The sequence below is a fragment of the Symphodus melops genome (genome assembly GCF_947650265.1).
Source record: "Symphodus melops genome assembly, chromosome: 6".
Lineage (NCBI taxonomy): Eukaryota > Metazoa > Chordata > Actinopteri > Labriformes > Labridae > Symphodus > Symphodus melops.
The window spans coordinates 19,587,382-19,604,729 of record NC_136696.1 but is presented as its reverse complement, the minus strand read 5'-3'; the positions used below and the strand labels follow the sequence as shown (position 1 = coordinate 19,604,729).

Genomic DNA, 17,348 nt, shown 5'->3' with positions numbered 1-17,348 from the left:
AGCAGAGTAGACATAAAGTTAGCTCCCTGATTAGTTAATATTTCACAAGGGAAGCCCACCCGTGAAAAGAACTGTACCAAACAGAAAGAAATTGCTTTTGACTTTATGAATTTTAGTAGAAAGACTTCAGGATACTTGGTAGAATAATCTGTTATAACGGTGTCCTGCTTTGCTTCTGTCAACAGGATCAACAATGTCCAAATGGGGTAACAATAATGGGTAGTAGTTGAAGTGGAGCTCTTGGGTTGTTCTGGCAGATGTTATTTGGCACCAAGGGCAACTTTTACAAAACTGAGCAACATCTCTACGCAGGCCAGTGGAAATAGTTTTAAATGCAAGCCGGGTTTCTGTCTTTGCCCTGCCCTGGGAACTGAGTGTCCCAAAGCAAGCATGGTGTTTCCAGCTACTTGGGCAACCACCACCTGCAACAATGACTCTTGCTGACCATGATGCAGTTTTGTAGGATATACTCATCACTTATGCCCAACTCGGCTTCCTGATACTTCTCCTTTGCTTTCTGGAAAAGAGAGACTAAAGATGGACCAGTTTTCTGCATGTGACTTTATTACCTGGAACTTGAAACCCCAGTGATTCTTGATGGTGTCATAACTGTATTTTTGAATTTTCCCTGCTTTCTCTGTCTGCAGGTGTTCTAAGACTTCCCAGGTTTGGTCTCCAGTTCCTCAATGAAAAAGAACAGGGCACTGGGGATTGCTGAGGTCTCATTGGATTGCTTGTTGGGCTGGTTTTTGGCTGTCCTTTGTCATCCTCCCTGCATTGTAAAGTTAAGATTAAGACGTCTTTCTGTTGTCCTCTATTTTAACCTTGTACACAATGGAGTCTGGCTGATCCTATTTCCTTTTAGACTTCTGTGCACCGAAAAAAGAACGTGCCTGCAAAGGACAAACAACGAATCATTCAAACATTTGGTCAGGGGACATATACGCAAACATACAAAGAAAACTAGAGTGGAGAAACTTCAAGTCCTGAAAATGAGCAGAAACCACTTAACAACATGTTTTTCTCTTTCTTGTGTTATTCTTAACCTGAAGGTACTGCTTATTTGTTCACTCAGCACATACAGTACATGCTTTACCCTGGTGTTTCTATGAGGCTACTATTATAGCTTTCCTGGTGTCAGTGGAGCAGTGGAGTAACACTACCTGTTTCAAACAACAGATGGCAGCAAAAAACAATTCATGTTGAAAAAATATTCAAGTCTTGTTTTTCTAACCTGGTGGCTGCATCTCTCTGAATCTCATGTTTCGCTCTATCAGTGCAATATAAATGGATGTATTATTGTTTGGTTAACGCTAATATAACCCGAGATGGGACTATATTTGGTTGAAATGTGCCGATACCTGTAAGCCAATGAATCCTTTGCAGCAGGAAGGTTTACTGTGTGAATAAATTAATAAATTAGGCATATATTAAACCATATAGTGTAACGACGGATACAATACAATTCAAAAGCTCTCAGGTTGTTGTTTTTTTTCGGCAGCTGTGTCTAAAAAGGCAGCCGGAGGAAAAATAGTAAGCTGTGTGTGGAGCACAGAATAATAACAATGTCTCTGTTAGGTGTTTTGTGACCAAGAGTTTGAGCACAAATGTAATCGATAGTATGTAGGGGCTGATGGAGATAAATGCACACATTGGCAAATAATCGGTTTTGATGCTGAATTGAAATCATCCTGGCTGTTTACCCGTCATTGTCACAATCTGATCAACCCGTTTCCTGCAGCAGCGCCCCTAGCGGTTGAGAGCGGAACCACACCATGCAAACCAAAGTCAAGTTACAGAAAAGACAAACTAGAATATCTGTCCGGATATTTAAATTAAAGCTTTGTTTTAAATGTAGTGAACAAGTCTAGAATAAATAAGAAAAATAACAAATACATGTTTTTTTAATCAATTTTAGGAACAGTAGAGTGATAAGTCATAAAACTATTTTATATGGGGTGATTCATTGTGCCGCAATTGGTGTATTCACATCAGACCAAGGGGAATACCTTTATCTTTATCGCTATGTACTTTCTTACATATCCAATATGCTATCACAAAATAATAATAAAAATCACACAATATAAGGTTTAAGCAGTGAGATTAAGGTAAATCAAAGTTTTATCAAAATTGGAGCTTCTTGTGTTACATTACAAAGGTAAGATTACAGAAACATAACAGGTATTCAGAAGTAAAAGAAATGTAACTCTTGATACCAAGGTTTATTTTTTTTATTCAGCTTCTCAAAGTCTTCTGTACTGATAATATATATTGATTTTATTCATGGATTTTTTTTTTCTTTTTTGATTTGATGGGACAGTGACCGTTGAAGATACACATCAAAGGTGAGTAAAGAACAAAAGAGGATGATATGCAATAAAGTGGCAGGGTCATTTTCTTATGTTTTCAATGTTATGCACCAAGAAACCAATCCAACAAAATGTACAACGACAAAACCTACTCTGCAGCCAGAGCACTGCTTTTATTTTGAAGTTGAAATCCACCTGTACTTCCGGTTTACTGCGCGTCACCTGTGTGTGTCTTGACGCTGGCAGCTCGTCTGTAGCTGCTGCTGGCTGCTGCAGGCGTGCTATTTGCGGCAACGGAGAAGACCTCTGCGAAATGCCTTTTGTACTCCCGGGATATTTGTTTTGCTTTAGTTTTGTGCTTCGCGAGGGTCACGTCACAGCGTTTGTAGCCATGCTCTGTGGCGGATTCAGCGGGCTGTCCTAGCTGCCTGAGCCGCTCCAGCAGCGGTGGGTCCGGTGCAGTGCACACAGCACGGGGATGAGGCCTACTTGTTAAAGCTCCCCCACCACCCCTCCGTCGTGATGGCTGATGATCAACAACAACCTGGTCAGAAGCCTGCCTCGGGATTAGGCTCTCTTCCAGCGTTGGTGCCCGGACTCCAGGGGCCCGAAGCTAACGCGTTACAGTTCAAAATCAAGAATTCAATTTGGTAAGGATGACAATGATGAGCGAGATGCAGCCACACTGTCCTATTTCGCTAGCCGTAGCCTCATAATTAGCGTATCTAGCTTCTGGGGAGTAAAGGGAGGCTGAGTGTGCTGCACAAAGCGGCTGAAAATAACCCGAGTGCACCCCGTGCAAGCCACTCATATTTGACTGAAAAACGATAGTAGCGAGAGAGAGAAAAAGCTCACTGTCTGCACGTCTGTTTATGCTTTAATAGCATTATTAACGTCGGTTTACTCACAGCAGCTTAGCTTTAATCAGTAGCATCAAGCCAGAGGAGGCCATGTGATAAATGACACCAAATCCAGCGGTGGTGCTGATGTTCAGATGACAGGTGTCAAAGCAGACAGCTCCACAATCAGACTCACACTGATTTTTATGCTGCTATTAACAAGAAGACATCAATCTGTATTTTGTAAGCATGTTGTTTGAAGCGGTGTTTTGATGTTTTTTAACGTTTGATTATTTCACTTTATTATTTTCATCTCCTCTTTTCTACATGTTGTACTTCCAGTACTTTAGATCTAATCCAGATCCCCTCCATTTTTTATCACTTTATAAAGGCATAATGACATTGATGTAATTGTTTTTAATCAAAAATAGGCAAATAGAGATGAAGTGAAAACCTGATTTGTTAGATGCAAAGGTCGTTCAATATGAAGAGATTACATCCCCAATGTGCAGAAGAACTCTTGATCATTTCCTTTGTTGCACCTGCTTTGATAATCCATGAGAAGTCTCTGAGGCTTGTCCTAAATCCCTATTAACCCTCTGACCTAAAGTGTGCATGACATTAAGTGTTTACAATGTTGTTCTTATCATCAATTTGTTATCTGGGAGTTAAATTATACCCCCAAAAACATTCTAAATACAATTCAACATCTGAAACAATAAAAAATCTAGACGGGGCTTCAAGTTTTAAATTCATCGCTATGTTGACCGATAAACGTAGAGCCAGAGAGCTGAAAAAAGGTATACAAATGAAATGTAGACCTTTGAATGTCCCAGGAGCACAGCAGACTCCTGGCAGTTCAGCTAAACTGTTTTAACCGGGCCAGAAGGGGACAGTTGTGTGAGGTCAAGATGACAGGTGACTTAGAGAACAGGGACTGGTTCCTGCTCATTCTCAGGCTAAGCCTTTTTTTGTTTTGTTTTTGTTTGACAGTCATGTAGGTTTATTGCAGTACTGTACCAGGTAAGGTGAACCTGATGCATACAGTTGAGAGAAGGCTGGATTGGCTCAGGGGGAGGTGTTGGCCTTGTGTGATACAATCACAGGTGAAAAGCCATTGATACAGCTGCAGATACAACCAAGAGAAATTGAGAACCTGTAGCCTGGGACACATTGGTTCACATAAATGTCCCCAAATGAATGAAACCTGAAGGTGGCAGACTCTTCTCATTCAACGTTTACTGAATTTTAACTGCAGCTGCCAAAAAGAGAAGCCTGTAAAAGTTGCTTTCAAAATGCACCAAAAGAAGTCTGTGAAAATGAGAGATTTATGTTTGCTTATAAATAATGGGATTTATATTTTAAAAAAATCATTCAACTTCCCATCAATTCTTCTGCACAGAAGTGTGCAAAATGGGAAGAAGCTACTGTATAGCATAATTTATGATTAGAGGTAAATGCCAAAAATATATAATTGCCTTGATTTAAATCACATCTTAAAAGATGTGATGTGGAGAAATCTCCTGAATCAAGATTTATAACATAATTTTAAGCTCTTAAAAATATAAATATCTAAACTACATGACAAAAGATGAATGTCCAAACATCTCTTAGATTGATTTCATATTGAAATTAATTCTGGTCATTTGTTTTATTTTAAACGTCACACCATACAGAGATGAAGAACAGGGCTAAACAATGAAATCCTCTTAGTTAAAATAATCAATCAATCCTGTAATATATCAGGATTGTTTTAATTTGAGGCATTTTTATTAACCCTTTCTGCCCTCTTTCCCTTTTTTAGCAAATCTGTACAATCAAAAGTGGACAGCATATTGGTGAGTATCTACTGTACAGCGTTTCACTCATGAAGGTATTGAAGTGTTATTTGTTAGCTAACCCTTTGTCACCTGTTAGACTGACGAAGTCACATACATGTAGCTGTTTGTTTGTGGCTCAGGAGAAACAGATCATAGCGCATCATTTAGAAGGAAACAAATATTCATGTTTGTCAACATCTGTGTTCTTGGGTATATATATAAAAAAAAACCAGAACATATTTTAAACATCGTTTTAACTTATTTTTCACAATCATAGATTTTTAAAATAAATATTTTATCATATTGTTAATATTTGTGCTTTCTTTAATATTTTTTTTCTATTAAAGTCAGTTTTCTACATTATTTTGGCCTGTATATGTAAGTAGATATGTCAGCTTTTTCATTGAGTGAAGTTAAAACTTTATTTTTTTGGGTCTCTGCCATGTTTGTGTTGTTTTGTTTACTAGCTTACAGTTACATTTTTATATTATATTATTTCTGTTTGTATATTAATTGTGCTTTATTATCTCACTTTTTTTTAGTTAGTAATCAAATGAATTAGCTCATCTTTACAGTTCCCTTTCTATTCTCTTGTCCACACATACAGGCATTTTATAGATAAATAAACAACACAAGGTTTGAGAATTATACTTAGGTGGTCATAAATATACCTGAGTGGACTACACAGGTATCGTGTGTGGGAAACACTGCTCGTGCCTTGCAAAGATGACAAATGACTCGCAGAGATGCAAACTGACACATTTTAGTTCCCCGTGTCATTACATTTCCGAAACCAGGATTCAATTCAGTTGTTGCTTAAAAAAACTGCATCTTCCTGTATGTATGGATGTAATAAAAAAAATATATTAAAAAAAGAGGTTTGCATTAGACCAGTATGAGAGACATACTGGTGTTTTAATGTTGTGCCTGTTTTATAAAGCTTTGGTTTTGAAATCGAACTTGTAATGTGCAGGTGGTGTTTGCATTATGCAGCTGTTTGCATGGCTTCACAAGAGGTTTGCTCTATCTGTGACAGGTGATTCTGTAAATGAAACTCAAATAATGTTAATGATATCAAACAGCTGAGGTTGTCTGGGTAACCAGTTAGCATGCTACTGATATGCACAGAGGCGACGTTTGAAAATCCACAAAAACATTTTAGGGGACGGTGCAAACGAAAAAAAAACCAATAAATTAATGATCAAACCAACCAGACGAGAAGAGACAGGTAACTCAGCCTGCGCTTGTAACAATGGAGTGTAGTAAATGCAGTCTTGATTCACTGCTGATTGGCTGACAGCTCTCACCTCATTCATTCAAGATTGGTTACCGTAGCAACAAAGAGGCAAATAGAAAACGAAGAGGTAAGATGAATCCATTCTTAGAAACCAATTGAAAACGGTTGGGGTGGAATCAATAGAAAGGAGGTTGTTTGCGTGCAGATGTCACACTTGTGTTGAAATTGAAATTGAAAATCAGTGCCAGATTCTGAACCAAGTTGCCCACATTTATAGTGTTTATCTATCTTTTTGTCAACAGCGGTACAAAGAATTAGGCCTGAAATAACACTATGACTCTTTAGATGAACTTCACCATATGTCTTTCATGTTTTTTTAACTATAGCTTCCTCATGGTGAGAATGTAAAATAAAGTTTTACTCATCTGATGAATGTATTCCGCTTCTTTTTTTTCTTCTGTTACTTGTATGTTTTACAGCAAGATGTTGAGAAGTTTACAGACATCGAAAAACTCTACCTCTACCTGAAGTTGCCTTCTGGTCCCAGCAGTGGCAATGACAAAAGGTACATCACAGACACACACTTGACTCCAATGTTCCACTTTGGTCTTGAACCTATTCTTGTCTCTCACACACACGGCTGCTTTGTTATGGCTACCATTACATTATGGGCACTGTGGTCTCATTGCTTGTATAAATGTGTCTCACTATTGGCTGGCTGCAATGCAGACACAATTTAGGCTAAAGGAGTAAAATAAGTTAAATTTGAAGATTATTCTGCTTTTGCTATTTTTGGGGGGTGTCTGCTGCTCACTTTACTTCATGCAGTATATTATCATTCTTTTTTTTGGCTGTATGATTGATTATCATTATGAAGCAAACCACTGATGTGTGTAGATTTTTGCTATACCTAGCTGTCTGTGTGTCATTTGTTTCCCCATATCTATTCATCACCCCAACCCCCCAATTCTACCCATTTGGACTGAGAATGAGAGGGGGTCCTCCACTCCTGGATTATGGTATTAAAGTTTCTGTATTAACAAGAAAATGAGGCATACAAGTCAAGGACACTGCCTCACCAAATTTATCTGTCTCATGTACCGCTTTCAGTGATCAGAGTTCCATGTCGTCAAGCCGTACTCAACAGATGTATGCATTCAACTGGATACGGAATCACCTAGAAGAGCACCCAGAGACTTCCCTCCCAAAGCAAGAGGTGTATGATGAATACAAGTAAGTGCTTGAGGTCAAAAACAGGATTATATATCTTCATCAGGGGTTTATACCTTATTGCTTGATGTGGCTCTTCTTCTCTTGCAGGAGCTATTGTGACAATCTTGGCTACAATCCACTGAGTGCAGCAGACTTCGGCAAGATCATGAAGAATGTCTTTCCGAACATGAAGGCACGTCGACTGGGCATGAGGGGCAAATCCAAATATCCTTTAATTCTTATGAAACCATTAACTACACTCATCCCATACGATTAGTAGTCCGTGCTTCACCTTACTTGGTCTGTATTCATTCCGGAGCCAAGATTTAAAGAGACAGACGATTTATTTCTTCTTGCATTGAGAGACTTTAAGTTTGAAGTTTAAGAAATAATCATACTGTGTGTGTGTGTATGAATGGATTAGTTGATGCTGATGGACGCTTGACATGACAGCCTCTGCCATCAGTGTGTGAATGTTAAGTCAACTCACCATTAACCATAACTATCAGATGCATGCAAATTAGTTGATGGATATTTTTAACGAAGCACATTTCAGATTTGAACGTTAATTGTAAAACCAAGGAAAGTTTGGTCCAACTTTTTTGCACAATAAATACAGATGTTTAAAATTTAATTAATCTGAAAAAATGTTGCTTATTGACATACTTTTACATATTCTAGGAAGTTATTGACTGGAGGAGGATTGGAAGAATTTATAGACACATTGCAAGGATTTTGTCCAGACCAAACATAGGAACGCATATTGTGTACATTTCTAGATCCTCAGTCAAATCGTTTTGGACTCCTTAACTCCTTCTCACATACTGTTATAGCGGGTTAAGGAAGAAAGCTTTTGTTCACATGCCGTCCCTTCCCAACCTGGACCTGCAGAAATCTGGGGATGGGGTAAGATGCCGACAAAGTAAACATCAAACTCTTTTATCTACACTTTGAAAACCCAAAGATGCTCATCCACCGTCTGTCTGACCGCAGTGTGAACTGATGGAGCCGTCGGGCCAGTCCCCGAGTGCCGAGGATGAGATGAGATCTGCGGCCTGTGGATTGGTTTGTGAGTGGGCCCAGAAAGTGCTGAGTCGTCAGTTTGACAACGTGGAGGATCTAGCCCGCTTCCTGCTCAATAGCCATTACATTGGTACTAAGTCCATGGCTGCACTCACTGTTATGACGGGAACACCCACAGGTAAAGATCTCCTCCGATCTGCTGCTATGGTCGTATTACCAATGACTGTTTGTTTGTGTTTGTGCAAATTCACATACATGCTATGTTTGATGTGTTATTGGAGGAGTAATACATACAGCGTGTATTTAATATTTACTTCACATAATAACAACCTACCTCCATTAGATGAACAGGAACTATGGCAAGTTTGAAATATTTGATACTGTATGTCAAAACTTGCCCTGTTGGCCTCACATAGTAATAGGTGCTTTGCCGGTGTTGTATCCTGACTAATCATTTTCTTCTCTTCACTTGAAAGGAATGAAGACACCAACTCCAGCATCTGCGTTTGTGCCCACGGCTGAGGCAAACTCTTTCCAGCCCCAAGTGAAGACCCTGCCCTCTCCTTCTGTCGATGCAAAGCAGCAACTGCAGCGCAAGATTCAGAAGAAGCAGCAGGAGCAGAAACTCCACTCGCCCCTTCCCAGTGAGGCCCAAGTCAAGAGGACGGAGGCCAGTACCCCTGGACCAACCATTCCCTGTGGCAGCCCCGCTCTGCTTTCCCCTCAGCCCACCATTGGCATTGTAGTAGCAGCTGTTCCAAGCCCAGTCACGGTATGTAGTTTGATTATTTCCAATAAATATGCTAAGTTATGGAATTTAGAATTTTGATTTGATTTAGTTTAATCATCTTACTCTTCCCCTCCCAGGTACAGAGGAGCAGGCAGTTAATGACCTCACCAAGCCCTATGGGGACAGAGGGAAAGGTGTTGCCTGTGAACTTCCAAGTGGTGACTCAGTCTCTTAAACAGTCACCCAAAACTCCCCAGAACATCTCAGCTAGTCCTGTGGGTGACCGTCTTGCCCGACACAGTACAAGGTATGCCCAAATCCTGCCCAAGCCCTCTGCCACCAGTGCCATCACGCTGCGCTCACCCCCCACCTTGCTCATCACCAACAGCCCCATCAAAACTGTGATGCCCACTCCCCATGTCAGCTCAGTCAATGTGGTTAAGATGACGGCCATTGCTTTAGCTCCCAGCAGCAGCAGTGCGACAGTTCGCCCTGCCTCTGCAGGTCTTAGTACTATAGCTGCTATGGATGATTCACATCAGGGTGGGAGCTTAGTTGCCCCTCAGTCTCCTGCAATTAGACCCAGTGTCCACATCTCCACCCCTACCTTCTCCACGGACACCAAATTGGTGCCTGAATCAGTAAGCGACAGCAAACCCACCCCCGGCACAGAGAAAACTACTGTAGGGGCCAAAGAGGTGGCTAAGTTCAGGGCTGCCAGTGAGCCAAGCTTCCTGGTGAAGTGTTCTCCAGTACCTGAAAAGGGGTCAAGGATAAAACGTGACCCCACTTCCTCTCCCATCTCAGTAGCTGTAGCTGGGACTCAGGACAGCAATAACAGTAACTGCCATGACAGTACTTTGTACTTGACTGTTGATAATCAGAACTCCAATGGCAACACTTCATCCAATGGCTCCTCTGCTGTTACCCCGACATCAAAAGATCCTTGCCAGGATGCCAAGAGCCCCAGGAAGCGCACAGGCCCAAGTGGGGATACCCATGTGATTCCTGTGAAGAGGGTGTTTATCTCCCAGCAGCCATTGGCTGTAATTGACAATCCCAAGCCTGGAGTCAGTGCTGCAGTGAAGAGGCTCCCTAGACCGGGAACCCCTGCCCGACCAGAGAGTGCCCCCTGCAAAGTGACTGTGAAACACACCAACATAGGGCCAACACAGATCCTTGCACTTTCCGACTCACCCATCATACACACTGAGGGCTCCCATACTGTTGTCAAACCGCAAGCCTTGGTGAAGCATGGAGACCATTCTCTCAGCACTAATATCAGCACTGGAACAGCTGGAAGCAACACATCCGATCAAGTGTTGCTGCAACAGATCACCGGGGACACTCATACCATACCAACCAACTCAGGAGCACACGCAGCCTCTGTGATGAGCGACTTAAAGAGCACAATGTGGGAGGAGGGACAACTTGACGAGCTTCGGAAGCAGGCGTTTGCTCAGCAGATACCAGCAGAACACAAACAAGCCCCCACCGACCAACTTTCCATTATAGCTCAGGCCTCCGAGTCTTCTGGCCAGCTCACCTTAACGCAGGAGATGGTTGACTTTGCAGGTTCTCAGCCTAACATGGACTACTTCCCGTTCAATGATGATGACATGACACAGGACAGCATTGTGGAGGAGCTGGTCCAAATGGAGGAGCAGATGAAGCTGAAGGGTCTGTTTGGTAGTTGTGTTGAAGTCTCTTTACAAGGCCAGTCAGCTGGCAATCAAGGCTCTATCCTAAATGCTCACCAGGCCAGTACTGCCTTCTACCACTCTGCCCACAGTAGTACCACTCCTGTCCAAACTCCCACTCCAACGCCGACTCCTACCCCAACTCCAACCCCCACTTCTGAAATGACGCTCGGACACAGCCTGACGCGAGAGAGCCCTTGCTCCCGCATGGCTCCCATCACCCCCGTGGATGGAGCCATGGGTCGCCATACTCCCATCAGCACACCTCTGTCAAACTGCAGCAGCAGCGTCCCCCCGAGCCCAGTGGAGTGCAGGAACCCTTTTGCATTCACTCCAATCAACTCGAGCATTACAGGTTATCACGAAGCCAGTATCGTCTCCAGCAGCCCAGTTAAGCCCATGCAGAGGCCGATGGCTACGCACCCCGACAAGGCCAAATTGGAATGGATCAACAACCGCTACAACAGCACCTCTACAGGTCCTTTGTCAAACCACAGTATAGGCATTTTGCCCAGCTACCAGGACCTGGTCGATGACCAATTTCGTAAGCCACATGCCTTTGCAATTCCAGGTCAGTCCTTTCAAGCTCAGTCAAGACAAGATACTGCTCACTTTGGCCGTTTGACCCCCATTTCCCCAGTGCAGCAACAACCGCAACAACAACAAATGGTTACTGGGGTAACAACTCCCACCAAACAGGAGAGTTTTGCTGTGCCTGCGCCTTTAGACAACAAGGCATCAACCTCATCTGCATCCAGTACTTTCCGTTGCCGTAGTGTTAGCCCTGCCGTGCGCCAGAGAAACTTCAGTGGCAACACTGGGCCTCAAGTCACCACCACCACAAATACCACCTCCACCCCCAACACTCGAACAGTGGTCTCGCCTTTTAACTCCCCCATCACCTCTGAGGTGCTTAGCATCCTATCCAACAGCCAGACAGTCAGCTCTGTCCATAGCATGGTGCAGCGTAGCCAGTCTGTACCCCTGAACATCATGATGCAGAGCGAGATGCTGCCTGTGCAGGGTCAGAGTACTGCCAAAATCACAAACGTACTCCTCAGCAAGATGGAAAGTGATGGGGATGATTCCGTTCGTGGCCTGGGCATAAACAACCTCCCGTCTAACTACACGGCCCGAATGAATCTCACACAGATCCTGGAGACCACTCCAGGCTTCGCAGGAGGATCTGCTCACCAGACTCAGTTAGCTCCTGTCAGCTCCAGCCCTGCTGCCTTCGAACTCCAGCAGCATGGCTACCTCAGCACTGGGAGTGGAGAACAGGTGAGTTTCTCCTCTGGGGATGGCCAAGCACAAGCAGGTTCTGGTGAGCAAGACCAGCAGCAGCAGCAGCAGCAGCTCCAGGAGAATCCCGTGCAGACACAACCACAGCTCCTTCTCCAGAGCACACAGCAGCAGGATGTGGAAGATGAGCAACAACAGCTAGATTTCAACAACACTGTCAAGGACTTGTTAGGGGACGACAGCCTCAACCCCAGTTCCCAGTTGGTGGGTCAGGTAGCGTCGGAGCTCAACGCTGTGGCGTCAGACTTTTCAAACGACATCAGACTGACCTCAGATCTGTCCAGTAGCATCACTGACCTTAACACATTGGACACAAACCTGCTCTTTGACCCCAATCAGCAGCAGGAACAATATGAAGACTCAACACTGGAAGAACTAAAGAATGACCCGCTTTTTCAGCAGATATGCAGTGATACTGTGAACTCTGGTTTTGACTGGCTAGAAAGCAAAGACCAGCCTACTACAGTAGAGATGCTGGGCTAATGTTATTAATGTTATCTTTTATTGTGTATGATTCTGTTCTTTGTTGTTTGTTTGGTGCGTATGTAGTATATCTGTTTTTAAACAAGACTTTGTTGGGATTTGTCTGGACTTTGCCATCCGTTCAGTTAAAAGTGCCAGGCTTAACCAGAAAATCTCTCCTACTGACGTCGAGCTACTTCTCTCCTTTTGCATTTGTTACCTGGAGATCAGAACGTAACCACTTTTCTCCCTCATCTAAAATTAGAAACGTAAACATTTCAAGTTCAGAAGTGTGAGTACTTGGTGGCAGCATGCACTTGCAAAGAGCAAGGCTTGTATGTGAGGGTGAATAAGAGAAACATAATCTTCCATATTATAACCAATCAATAATGCAATATTCGTATTTAATGAACAAATGAGATGGATAGGAAAATTGGCACAAAAGACCAAAAATGTACGGTGTATACCAATCTTAGTGAGTGCAGTTCAAGTTTAACCAAATGGAGACAATACTGGGATGGTAGTATATGCACATAATAGTTTTGGTACATTTGCCTGCCATATCTGAATATTAAAAAGGGTAGCATCTTGTGCTGCCGGGTGCTGACTTTATGACATAATCTTTATACTTTATCATAAACCAAATCAGTGGAAAACTGATTCACATCTGAGCATTGTCCGAAAGTGAAAATTTTCTTAAAGCCTATAATTCTTGTACTGTTTAATATCTTTTAAAGGGAGTAGATGAATCAATGGGAGCAAGATGGGAATTCAGGCCACTTAGTGGACTATACATCGAGAGGAATCAACAACTGGCTGCCTTATTCCCAAAGTCCAAGGCCTTACGCCATCTTTAGAGAGACTGTATATAGTAAAATGTTAAGAATCTTTGGAACCATCCAGACCTTTTATCATATCAAGGCAGCTGTTACTCTGATGTTTTCAGTACTCTTTCTTATTGTTTTTGTTTTGCAGTGTTACAATATAGAGATGTATAGGTTCAAGACTACACTGTGTGCCCTTAACAGTGATGGATTTAGAGGAATTTGATAGTCATTTCATGAGAACCATGACAGGCACACTCTAAGTCATGAGATTTTTTTTTTTGGCATGCTGTAGCTGTATACTCCCAGCTTGGATAAGAATATCAATAGTATGGAGAAGGCTTAGTTATTAAGAAGGCCAGAGGCTGACATTCATGTTTTGATGTCATCATGAGATCAAGAGAAAATGATGATGTTTGTTAAGAATCCAGCCTTATTTCCATACCAAAGATGCTCTGTTTTAAAACATAAGAGATTATTACACATAGAGACACTCCTAGTTAACATGAACAGCAACAGAAAATGGGCAGCCTTGGAGATATAAAAGAGTTTTATTGCATTTGACAAAAAAAAATTAAGTTGCATAAATCTTATGTACAGTATGTAAATTAGTGAAATGGTCACTGTCCTATATTTTATAGGTAACAATGGACCTGAAAGCATGTTGAAACCATCACTGCTAGCCAGGTAGGCTGTGTAATACAGTAGGATGCTTGCTTGAGTTTTTGGCTATCGTCAATGTTGTATAAGTCATGTTTAAGCTCCATCTGTAAATACGATAGATCCATAGAGATTTGATGTATCAAGACACTATATTATGGCCATTATTCTAGCTAAGTATGTGCCATTTAAAAGAAAAAAAAGCTTAACAGATCTATAGTCGGCAAGATACTGTATGTTGTGTGTTACATTTCTGGCTCAGTGTGTCGTAAAAGTAATGCTGTCTGGTCTCGCTTGCTGATTTTATTTAACGTTTTTTCTATTCAAAGATAATAGGTCTCTGCAGTTGCAGAAGTGATGTGTGCTTTGAGCAGGATCAATAGCATGGTATATTGAGAAAAAAAGTTGTGATACTGTTAGCTGGTTGCAAACATCTCTGTGACAGACATTGTGCTCAAAGCCTTTCAACAGACACTGGAAAAAAAAAAAACAATTACTCATGTTTCAACAAACTTTGGAGGTTCACATTATTGCACTAAATTTTTACGACACATGGCTTTGCCATATCTTTATGGACAAATGTAATGATGGATGCCCACAAAAAAGAAAAAAAAATATTTTTTATGATAAGATGAGTAGGGAAATTAAGGAAATGACTAATTGTCTTGTAGCAAAATGTGCATTAATCTCAGTGAGATACACATTTCTTACTCATTCTCATACATGAGAATAAAAAGCATTGAGGGATAAAAAGATAAGCAACCTTTTAAAACCAACATGCTCATTATGTTGATAAATGATTGTACGCACGCATGTGTGATTACTTCTGTTGTACTTTGTATTCTTGGTAACCACTGTCATCTGTGATTTGGGCAGGTTCTGTTAACCAGACTGGCAGTGCTAGTTTCATGAGTTGCGTTACTTTTGTTGTGTTCTGTTTACTAAGTTAATGTTGTTCTTAATGTAATGTTGACTGTTTTTTATTTTTTTATTTTACATATTCTCCTTTTGCAAAATGCATTTGTGAAGAAACTTCTTAATTTTTTTCTTTAACAATAAGGCACTGATTTGAATCTGAATGAAGGAAATGCACCTCTTAATGAGTACAGGAGCTCCATCAAGCAGTGACTCTGATTCTTTACCTTTGACTGACCCAGAACCAACTCTGTTGACTATCTTGTCCATTTCTATCAGTAGAAAAAACCCTCCTCTGTGGTGTTGTCTGGTGTACTGCTTAATGTACAGTAGCTTGTTAATATTGCGAACGCATCGTTTCTTTTTTTCAATGGAAAGTACTCACTGGTGAGATTTTTAAAGTGGTTTTAAAAGCCAATAAACTTTTTTAAAGAATGTGCCACAGTTTTGGGGTTTTTTTGGGAGGGGGGGGGGGGGGGTTTATAGTAATTTGCAGCTAATTAAAATGTTCAAATCATCTTGTTAGTTAAATTGGAGTTATTTTATTGTGTTTTAGAGATGTTACATTAATGACAACATTTTAGGAAAGAACTCTGGATCTGTTTCCCTTCGGACTGACGTAAACAAAGTTATGATTGGACTGTCCCAGTCTGTGATATAATGCTGATTTCTCCAAACATTATGACAATACTGATGATTGGCTTTTAGTTAAACACCACACTTAAGAGTTTATTAAACAAATCTGTGCAAACTGGAAACCTTTCCATCACCCTCTTGGCTGGAGGTTAGAGGTCATTGGCTCTTCAAGTGACCCCTAAGGTCAGTAGGGGGTGGCCTCTCCTAGTGACAATCTCCAGCCAATCAGAGCCCAGTTTGTTCCTCCTCTGGTCTGCTTTCCCAGGGCCTGCTCATATTCATAACATGTTAATGACCGTAACCCTATTGATCAAGGCCTAAAAATCTAACCTTTAGCCATGTGGAGCCCGGAGGTAACCTCTAACTACGCACCAAAACATTTGGCAACATGAGTCGACAAATTTCATGACTAATACAGAAACATGTTTTGTGTTATACGACTTATCAATATCCAGAGTATGGTAAACTATGGATACAATTTTTTCTTTTATCATCCCAGGCACCTCACATTCTACCATCCCTTAACAACTCAAGTAATCAATTTAGTGTGTATGAGGGTAAAGTACATTTAAAGAAAGCCTTACATTTATTTTTCTAATCCAAGTGATGCTCGCCAGCTCTGAAGCACTTCATGTAGTTCACTTGTTTAAAAGCATCAGTAACCTATTGAGTAAAATATTACTGTTTCTTGGAAACAAAATTACATGCATTATATATTAATGCATTCAAAACACATTTGTTTTTTCATGAAAATTAATGTATTAATAAGAATATAAAATTCCAAACTACTGATCCTACATTAACGCATTATGTGATAGAATTAATCTAACCGAGGGTTTTGAGCCTTAAATTACAACTTTAAGGCTTTATATGTTTTAATCAATAGCTGGCTCTAATCAATACATAATTACACTCCTACCCCCTCTTATTTGATTGGATATTGAAGAATGGAAGTGCATATTTGTGGCAGTAATCCTTTAAAATCATTACACACATTTATAGATATTGTCCAAAATAAGAGTGAGACGACATCTTTTGAAAGGGAAAGCAAACTCTCCAGTCAGAAGTGATGACTATACCTGAACCCTTGGATAGCTGTTTCACTGATGCAGCATGGCTGATCTCACAGCTGGACCCTTTTGTGTCGCCATTGAATGCGGGCTGAGAGAGGGGAGGGTCATTGTCAAAAGGCACGGTCGCTGGATCAATATTTGAATTCATTAGACAGCTGACTTGCAGCCATCAATAGCCTACCTCTTCATAATTACCAGGTTCTGCTGTAGTAACAGATGCTGTTTAGTATGACCTTATTAGTGGCCATTGGTAACTGATAATTCTGTGTTCATCATATTTTGTGGTCTCAGATTTGTTGTGCACTAGAAAGAAGATCTTATTTAAAGGTTAAGTTGTAACATGCAAAAGCAGTGGTATATCATTAATGACTTGTCATCAACATACTCGACTTATTGTTTAAAATGACTATCGGTACAGATATGGTGTTTTGACCAGCTAAGCCAGAGCTGGTAATGTGCATTTCATCTTTATTTAGTATTTAAACTGTTCAGCTGGGGGAAAAACAGAAACTTTCAACTTGTTAAACAGAAAACATGTAACACACGTCGATGAAATAGGTACAAAAGAAATGGTAAAGAACAGGGTGACAACTACTACTGATGATA

General features: G+C 41.1%; 1 protein-coding gene across 1 annotated transcript; it reads left to right on the top strand.

Moving 5' to 3' along the window:
• Positions 1 to 2,498: 2,498 nt before the first annotated feature.
• Positions 2,499 to 15,472, top strand: rfx7b (regulatory factor X7b). Its single transcript, XM_079345470.1, has 10 exons — positions 2,499 to 2,959; positions 4,953 to 4,986; positions 6,685 to 6,770; positions 7,138 to 7,224; positions 7,316 to 7,438; positions 7,526 to 7,645; positions 8,242 to 8,323; positions 8,411 to 8,618; positions 8,917 to 9,212; positions 9,308 to 15,472. The coding sequence occupies exons 1-10, from the start codon at positions 2,832 to 2,834 to the stop codon at positions 12,653 to 12,655; spliced, it is 4,512 nt and encodes a 1,503-aa protein (XP_079201596.1). The 5' UTR covers positions 2,499 to 2,831; the 3' UTR covers positions 12,656 to 15,472.
• Positions 15,473 to 17,348: the final 1,876 nt, after the last annotated feature.

Bases quoted from the DNA above. Each gene is read 5' to 3' on its own strand.
- rfx7b (XM_079345470.1), top strand. From the start codon at position 2,832: ATGGCTGATGATCAACAACAACCTGGTCAGAAGCCTGCCTCGGGATTA. The intron at 4,987-6,684 runs GTGAGTATCTAC...TATGTTTTACAG, and splicing joins CAAAAGTGGACAGCATATTG to CAAGATGTTGAGAAGTTTAC. The intron at 8,619-8,916 runs GTAAAGATCTCC...TTCACTTGAAAG, and splicing joins TATGACGGGAACACCCACAG to GAATGAAGACACCAACTCCA.